Source organism: Leptonychotes weddellii, unplaced genomic scaffold (genome assembly GCF_054177405.1).
Source record: "Leptonychotes weddellii isolate Sample4059 unplaced genomic scaffold, ASM5417740v2 HiC_scaffold_724, whole genome shotgun sequence".
In the NCBI taxonomy this organism is placed as follows: Eukaryota; Metazoa; Chordata; class Mammalia; order Carnivora; family Phocidae; genus Leptonychotes; species Leptonychotes weddellii.
This window is the reverse complement of record NW_028042132.1, coordinates 1-9,030: the sequence shown is the minus strand read 5'-3', so window position 1 is coordinate 9,030 and position 9,030 is coordinate 1. Positions and strand designations below refer to the sequence as shown.

The following is a 9,030-nucleotide window of genomic DNA, read 5'->3' as shown; positions in this document are numbered from 1 at the left end:
ACTTTCGCCTTCTGTGGCAGGGGAACAACGTAAAGTGAAACATGTAGGAGGCAGTGCAGATGGTTACATTAAGAAAATAATCACTACAGCAAAGTTCAAATTAATTTAAAGAACAAACATTCAGAAAAGGAAATCAATTGGGAGTAAGAATCCTAATGAAGTATTGAGGCAAACGATCTAGATTAAGGAAAATTTCTTTTTTTTTTTTTTTAAAGATTTTTTATTTATTTATTTGAGAGAGAGAGAATGAGAGAGCACATGAGAGGGGGGAGGGTCAGAGGGAGAAGCAGGCTCCCCGCCGAGCAGGGAGCCCGATGCGGGACTCGATTCAGGGACTCCAGGATCATGACCTGAGCCGAAGGCAGTCGCTTAACCAACTGAGCCACCCAGGCGCCCGATTAAGGAAAATTTCTTTAAAGCACTTTTTTTTTCTTCTCTTTCTTTCTTTTTTTTTTTTTTTAACTCCCCAATCATCTTAAATAGGAGGCGTAAACCAGCGTAGCAGGCGAGGTCCAGAGCACCGGACTCCGCCCAGAAGATCCCGCTCCCGCCGCCTGGAAGGAAGCCGGACCAGATGCTCCCGCGGAACCCGAGCGCAGCGGCTGCAGCGCCGGCCGGGCCCGTTTCCCAGGAGAACGCCGGGTCGCTTCTCGCGGCGCCCCGGAGCAGGATAAAATCTTGCTTTTCCGGTTCTCTGTCCTGGTTCGTGGTGCTGTGTCTCCGCACCCTGCAGACATGTCGGGTTTCAGCCCGGAGCTCATCGACTACCTGGAAGGGAAGATCTCCTTTGAGGAGTTCGAAAGGCGGAGAGAAGAGAGAAAAACCCGCGAGAAGAAGGTGAGGCGATGCTAGGCCAGGATTCTCCTCACTGTCTTGTCGCCCTAATACACCTAGATGTGGGGGACTTATATGGCCCCATTCGCTGTGATGGGGCGGGCCGGAACTCCCAGCAGATTCTTCCCCTTCTTCCCCAAACCCCGGTTCTCACCTCTCATCCTTGTGTTAAGCTCCTCTTTAAAAATTCCCCCCGCCAAAAAGCTTGTTTCTGTGGTAACCTCTGTCTCTCTCTCCCCTTCTCTCGCCACCGCCGTCCTCCCTCACCCCGTCAGAGTTTCTGATTCTAGTCCTAGCTTTGCCACTAAGTTTCTTTTGTGTTCGGGTGAGCAACTCACTCTCTTCTTTAGGCGGCAGTTTATTTCTCAACCGAGGGCCCGTTTCTGAGGCGTCTCCCAGTGGTATTGATGTAATCTTCTACAAAAAGGCGAATTTTCTTGTCTGATAACAAAATCTTCACTCACATAATTTTTCGTACTTTAGAATATCTGAACTTTCCTTATCTTCTCACTTACATGAAGTCCGAGGGAAAATAAAAATAATCTCACCCTTTGAAATTAACTGTGGGTTCTCTCCTAATTCATGCAGCTAATAATGATCCATCTCTTTTCACTTAAAAAGCTAGGATACAATGTGTAGATTCATGAAATCATCAAGGTATTTTAAATTTTTTTTTATAAGTGACTGATGCAGACAGACGTGGGGGATGAGATCTAAGTACTCTGAAATGCTTTGACTGTTCAAGTTTGGATTCCACATACTGTATGTGTTTGCAGAGCTCAAGTTTTATAGAAAGAAAATGAGGGAAATGCCCTATTCCCAACTGGAGAGAACTAAATCTGCATTATTTTTTGGAATCATTAATTTTCAATCACAGAGTCTTCAGGAAAAAGGAAAGTTATCAGCTGAAGAAAATCCGAATGACTCTGAAGTTCCATCATCATCAGGAATTGACTCCACCAAGTCGCGAGACAAAGATGTCAATGAAGGTATGTTAAAATCATTTGCCACCTGCATTAAATATTAAGAGTACCTAATAATTTAATGAAAACATTGTTTTTTCATTGCAGTGGTATTCTGTTGTTGATTACCTGGTTTATCAGCATAGTGCATGGTGTATAACAGGTGCTCAATAATTTGTGGAGTTATTGAATATGGTGATGGGTAGTTTTGTGGGTTATTTTTGTGGAAAAGTGTTTATTTTTATTTTTTAAAAGATTTATTTATTTTAGAGCAAGCATGTGCATGTGCCACTGGGGGGTAGGGGCCGAGGGAGAGAGCGAATCCTCAGGCAGATTCCCCACTGAGCGCAGAGGCCCACGCCACCCATCCCAGGACCCTGAAATCATGACCTGAGCCAAAATCAAGAGTCAGTTGCTTAACCGGCTGAGCTGCACAGGTGCCCTTTGGAAAAGTGTTTCAGATGGGAGCCTTTTTGGGGTCATTGTTTTTTAAATTGGCTCTTTCAGTTACTAATTACTTCCAGACTGTACTCCCCCAAATTGTAATGGTTTGTACTTCTATACAAAGTGACTTCCAAACCACTGCTTTAGTTATAGGAGATAAGATAGAAATGCCAGAGTGGAAGTCCCGTTGGCTGCCCAGATGGGTCCTCACACACAGTAGGTATCTTGGTATGCCGCCTCATTCTAGGATCCAGTCCTCAGCTCTGCCTGTCCAGATACTAGATTTGGTTAGTCCCAAACTCATTAAAGCCATCAGAGTCTAATTGATGAACTAGTGTTCAAATCCATTAATTTCCAGTGATTCATATACCTTTCTAGTGATCAGAATACTGATAATAGTTCCTAGTATTCATCTGCCCATGACAAGTTACGTGGGATACTGAACCATCAATTAGAATGTAGCTTTGTGTATAGTGTCTGATTGAGAACTAAATTGAACTTTCTTGTTCTAGGGAGTAGAAGTGGAGGCTTCTTTTTTTTTCCCCCCTGTATACAGCTCTCTCTACACAGAGAATGCATACTAATAGGATAGACAGAAAACAAGCTTTATTCCTGCCTTCTTTGATCAAGTGGAGAAGAAGGGGCAAAAAGGAGAGCAAATTGGGGTTACTACGGTTTCTTACCTTGTCAGGCAGGTGGGGTGGAAAAGAGGACTGAAGTTGTTCTAATAACTTGTGGGTCTTATCTGCCTAGGGGAGGAATAGCTCTTCCATCATCAGGTCTTTGAGGGGTAACTGTAGTAGAAGCACCGTTGGGTGCCTCCCAGTCTTGGTTGACTAAAGCTGCCCCTGAGAAGTGGCCATCAGGCCCTCCCTAGAAAAGGGGATTAACTGAGTCGATTCTTGCTCATCAGGAGCAGTAGGCATCATGTATTAGATTGCCTCAGCTCAAATAATCCCATCAGTCCTTTTAAGATATAAAACTTCCCATTTCCCAGGAAGGAATCATCCCAGAGCTCTATCAGGACCCTTGGTGAGTGTGCACATATATTCAGAACAACAGAAGGGTCAGTTTTGAACAAGTTTGACAAAGTCTGCTAATTGGAATATATGGCCACTGGAATTGTCTTGTGTCTCCTATGCATTACTGAATTCACTGTTAAATTCTTGCTCTTGAGTACCTTTCCTACACATCATGCAAATAGGGCCTTCTTTTAATTTCACTTTCAGTTCATTATTGCTGATAAAAAAACTGCAGTTAATTTTTGTATATTGACCTTGAATCCAGGAACCTGGCTTAATTCATGTATTCTGGCAGTTTGTATGTACATTCTTTTGGATCTTCTATATACATGATCACATCTGTGAATAATGACAGTTTTATTTCATCCTTTCCATCTCTGTGCCTTTTCTCTTCTCTTTTACATTATCCAGGACCTCCAGCAAAATGTTGAAAGGAGTGGTGGTAGCATCCTTGTCTCATTCCCAGTAACTGAATAATTCACCATTAACTGTGTGGAAAATTTTTTTGTAGATACTGCTTATCAAATTAAAGCTATTCCCTTCCATTTCTAGATGACTTAGAATTTTTATTAGGAATGATAAATTTATTATTTTTTTATTTATTATTAGGAATTGGATTTTATCAAATGCTTCTCCGTATCAAGATGATCATACGATTTTTTTTCCTTTCTGTTACTGGAATAAATTTTATTGATTGGCAGTGTTATATTTTACACATTTCTTTTTATATTTATTTTGGATGTTCAGAATTCTTAAGATGATTGTTACGATTTCATGAGAATGACTATTTGTTGCTCAGAATTTGTGGGTTTTTAAAAAATTGTGTCCTTCCTTAAACATATTAACTGTCTGTTTTTTGTTTTTTGTTTTTTTTTAAAGATTTTATTTATTTATTTGAGAGAGAGAGAGAATGACAGACAGAGAGCAGGAGAGGGAGGAGGGTCAGAGGGAGGAGAAGCAGACTCCCCGCCGAGCAGGGAACCCGATGTGGGACTTGATCCCGGGACTCCAGGATCGTGACCTGAGCCGAAGGCAGACGCTTAACCATCTGAGCCACCCAGGCGCCCCTTAACTGTCTGTTTTATCCAACATCCTTAATGTGTCTTTCTTCAGGAGAAATGTCAGATGGAGTCAGTAAGTCAGTTCACAAGGTCTTTGCTTCCATGCTTGGAGAGAATGAAGATGATGAGGAGGAAGAGGAAGAAGAGGAGGAGGAGGAAGAAGAAACACCTGAGCAACCCACTGCGGGTGATGTGTTTGTACTGGAGATGGTTCTCAATCGTGAAACCAAGAAAATGATGAAAGTAAATACTTATTTTAGTATTTATAAATGGAAGGTAAAAATGTGACATAGTAATTGAAAAAGGAATCTTTAAATTATACATATATTTGGAAAGAATTCAAACTGTGAGGAAGGACATATGAGACAACTGTTACTGGTTTCTTATGTTTCATCTTAGAGATTTTTAAAAAATGCAAAACCTTAATTATGCATGTGTCAGAATGTACTGTGGTTTTGCTATTAAAAGGTCCATATTATGGGGCGCCTGGGTGGCTCAGTCGTTAAACGTCTGCCTTCGGCTCAGGTCATGATCCCGGGGTCCTGGGATCGAGCCCCACATCAGGCTCCCTGCTCGGCGGGAAGCCTGCTTCTCCCTCTCCCACTCTCCGTGCTTGTGTTCCTTCTCTCTCTGTCTCTCTCTCTGTCAAAAAATAAATAAAATCTTAAAAAAAAATAAAAGATCCATATTATAACTTGATACTTTTTTTTAAGATTTATTTATTAGTGAGAGAGAATGCACACATGAGTGAGAGCAGGGGTGGGTGGGTGGGGGAGTGGGGAGGGAGAGGATCTCAAGCGGACTCGCTGCTGAGCACGGAGCCCCACACAGGGCTCCATCTCATGACCAACCCTGAGATCATGACCTGAGCCGAAAGCAAGAGTTAGACACTTAACTGACTTAAACATCCAGGCGCCCCAGTGTAACTTGATATTTTTTTAATCAAGTTTATTCTGAGTAGATAAATTTGAAGGAAGGAGAATCTTCAGTAGGTTATATTATAAGAAGTTTCCTGGCACATAAGTCTATTTTGCAGCATCAGGTTCTACATTTGTTATTATTCTAATTAGTAATTAGTGATTCCTGACCATACTGGTTTTTGCTTTCTTCATATATTTTACTGTGCTTTGAACTTCCTACTGTAGGAAGTTTGTTTTTGTTTTTTAGTTTTCTGAGGTATTTCTTTTTGGAGAATATTTTAGAATAATTTCTTTCCTGAGATTAATTTTAGACTTTTTCCTGAAATACAGACTTGAATGTTAATGAGTCAGTATTGAAGTTTTTAGTCCTTAGTTCTCAATTTAGAATATTCAGAAGTTTTAAAAAGAAATTTCATTTTCATTATCTTCTGCATTTATTAATTTGGCTGGAATTGAAATCTAAAATATTACTATATTTTAGCTAAATGTTTTTTGTTGTTTTTTTTTTCTATACAGGAGAAAAGGCCTCGAAGTAAACTTCCCAGAGCTCTGAGGGGTCTCATGGGTGAAGCCAACATTCGCTTTGCTCGGGGAGAACGTGAAGAGGCGATATTGATGTGCATGGAAATCATAAGACAAGGTGGTTTTTGTGGGGATTACTGATAATAGCCTTTTAATAGTGTGACTTTTAAAACAAATGGAGGAGCACTTCACTGTATTATTTGGAAAATATGTTCAGAAGCTTGAGGTGATATAACAGTGATATGCCACTTTCACATTGAGTAGAAGTCCTTACCAAGAAAATGAAAATCCCAGTATGGCTCAATGAAATATTAATATCTATTGAACTCTACCAGGCTTCTTTTTTGTTTTTGTTTGTTTTTTAATGTTTTATTTTGGGGTTTTAGACTTTTGTAGCATTAGTCTTTTTTAAATATGGCAAGCACATGTTAAAACCATTTAAAAAGTGTTCTTTTTTTTTTTCTTTCACTTTCCAGATTAGGCAGAGCTAGATTATTTTAATCTACTTTTTGATAAAAGACACAGTTTATACTTATTATCCTTCTTTAAACTGCACATCTGGGGCATATTGAAGGATATCTTCAGAAGTGACTTTCTGACTAATCACTTAATATTTATTATTTTGGTTTCCTGATTGTGTTGCCAAATAATGCCCTGCATAGTGGCTTAGGTAGTTATAATACAGTGAACTCTTAATTTATCTTTTCAGTATTTTGGCATTTCCTTTTATCTAGATGAGGGTCCTGTTAGAAGTCTTTTTCCTTTGTTAATTTTACTGTTTTCATCATGATAAATGTACTCTTTAATCGCCGTCCCCTATTTCCCCCATCCATCCACCCACCTCCCCTGTGGTAACCATCAGTTTGTTCTCTACAGTTAAGAGTCTGTTCTTGGTTTGTCTCTCTCTTTTTTTTCTTTGCTCATTTGTTTTGTTTCTTAAATTCCACATATGAATGAAATCATAATGGTATTTGTCTTTCTCTGACTTATTTCGCTTAGCATTATACTCTCTTGCTCTATCCATGTTGTTGCAAATGGCAAGATTTCATTCTTTTTTACGGCTAAATAATATTCCCTTATATATTTATCTTACATCTTCTTTGTCCATTCATCTAGCAATGGACACTTGGGTTGCTTCCATAGTTTGGGTATTATAAATAATGCTGCTATAAACATCAGGATGTTTTTGTATTTTTTGGGTAAATACCCAGTAGTACAATTACTGGGCCATAGCGTAGTTCCATTTTTAATTTTTTAAAATTAAACTCGCTTCCCTATACTGTCTTCCCCAGTGGCTTCACCAGTTTGCATACCCACCAACAGTACATGAGGGTTCCTTTTTCTCCACATCCTTGCCAACACTTGTTTCTTTGTTTCCAATTTTAGCCATTCTGACAGGTGTGAGGTGATATCTCACTGTAGTTTTGCTTTCCATTTCCCTGGTGAGGAGTGATGTTGAGCATATTTTTATGTGTCTGTGGCCATCTGGATGTGTTCTTTGGAGAAATGTCTATTCGTGTCTTCTGCCCATTTTTAAATTGGATTATTTGTTTTTTTGGGTATTGAGTTGTATCAGTTCTTTATATGTTTTGGATCCTAACCCTTTATCAGATAGGTCATTTGCAAATATCTTCTCCCATTCACTAGGTTGTCTTTTATTTAGTTCTGTTGATTGTTTCCTTTGCTGTGCAGAAACTTTTGATGTAGTTCCAGTAGCTTGTTTTTACTTTTGTTTTCCTTGCCTCAGGAGACATAAAGAAAAATGTTATAGCCGATGTCAGAGACATTTTTTTAAAAGATTTTATTTGAGAGAGAGAGTGAGTGCATGAACAGGGGGGAGGGACAGACTCCCCTCTGAGCAGGGAGCCCAGTGCAGGACTCGATCCCAGGACCCTGGGATCATGACCTGAGCCGAAGGCAGATGCTTGTCCAACTGAGCCACCCAGGCACCCAGGTAGCATAGACATTTTAATAATATTTGTTCTTCTAATCCGTGAGCATGGAATGTCTTTTCATTTCTTTGCAATGTCTTGAATTTCTTTCATCAGTGTTTCATAGTTTTCACAATACAGGTCTTTCACCTCTTTCGTTAAGTTTATTCCTAAATATTTTATTGTTTTTGGTGTAATTGTAAATGGGATTCTTTTGTTTTCTTTCTTTTTTTTTTAAGTAAGCTCTACACCCACATCAGGCTTAAACTCATGACTCTGAGATCTGGAGCTGCATGCTTTACTGACTAAGCCAGCCATGTGCCCCTTGGATGGTTTTCTTAAAACACTTTCTGCTGCTTCATTAGTAGTGTATAGGAATGTGATGGATTGCTGTACATCGATTTTGTATCCTGTGGGTTTACTGAACTCGTTTATCAATTCTAGTAATTTTTTGGTGGAGTCTTTAGGGTTTTCTATATCTAGTATCATGTCATTTGCAGATAATGAGAGTTTTATTCCTTCCTTACCAATTTGGATGCGTTTTATTTCACTATGCCATCTACTTGCTATTGCTAGGACTTCCAGTACTGTGTTGAATAAAAGTGATGAGAGTGTCTTGCTTCGACCTTAAGGGAAAGCTCTGTTTTTCACCATTGAGTATGGTGTTGGCTGTGGGTTTTTCATATAAGGCCTTTATTATGTTGAGGTATGTGCTCTCTAGACCTCCTTTGCAGAGGGTTTTTTTTTTAATCAGGAGTTGATGTTGTACTTTGTCTGCATTTATTGAAATGATCATGTAGTTTTCATCCTTTACCTTGTTGATGTATCTTATCATGTTGATAGTTTTGCAAATAAAGAACCACCCTTACATCCTGGAAATAATCCCACTTGATCCTGGTGTATGATTTTTTAATGTATTGTTGGATTTGGTTTGCTAATACATTGTTGAGGATTTTTGCATCTGTTTTCATGAGAGATATAGACCTGTGGTTCTCTTTTTTTTTTTTTTGTGGTGTCTTTATCTGGTTTTGGTATCAGGGTAATACCTCATAGAGGTGAATTTGGAAGTTTTCCTTTCTCTTGTATGTTTAGGAATGATTTGAGAAGAATAGGTATTAACTCTTCTTTAAATGGTAGAATTTGCCTGTGAAGCTGTCTATTCCTGGACTTTTGTTTTTTTGGAGTTTTTGATTACTGCTTCAATCTCATTGCTGCTAATTGGTCTGTTCAAATTTTCTATTTCTTCCTGCTTCAGTTTTGATAGGTTATATTTCTAGGAATTTATCCATTTCTTCTAAGTTGTCCAATTTGATGGCGTATAGGTTCTCATAATA

At 39.0% G+C, this 9,030-nt stretch overlaps 1 protein-coding gene across 1 annotated transcript; it reads left to right on the top strand.

Annotated features, from left to right (window-relative positions):
- Nucleotides 1-589: 589 nt before the first annotated feature.
- LOC102732713 (general transcription factor 3C polypeptide 3-like) lies at nt 590-6,073 on the top strand. The gene is made up of 4 exons (XM_006726972.3): nt 590-837; nt 1,712-1,823; nt 4,376-4,566; nt 5,760-6,073. The coding sequence occupies exons 1-4, from the start codon at nt 736-738 to the stop codon at nt 5,904-5,906; spliced, it is 552 nt and encodes a 183-aa protein (XP_006727035.1). The 5' UTR covers nt 590-735; the 3' UTR covers nt 5,907-6,073.
- The last annotated feature ends 2,957 nt before the right edge of the window (nt 6,074-9,030 follow it).

Coding starts and splice junctions, on each gene's coding strand:
- LOC102732713 (XM_006726972.3), top strand. CDS start 736: ATGTCGGGTTTCAGCCCGGAGCTCATCGACTACCTGGAAGGGAAGATC. Junction 838..1,711: donor GAAAAACCCGCGAGAAGAAG/GTGAGGCGATGC, acceptor TTTCAATCACAG/AGTCTTCAGGAAAAAGGAAA. Junction 4,567..5,759: donor AAACCAAGAAAATGATGAAA/GTAAATACTTAT, acceptor TTTTCTATACAG/GAGAAAAGGCCTCGAAGTAA.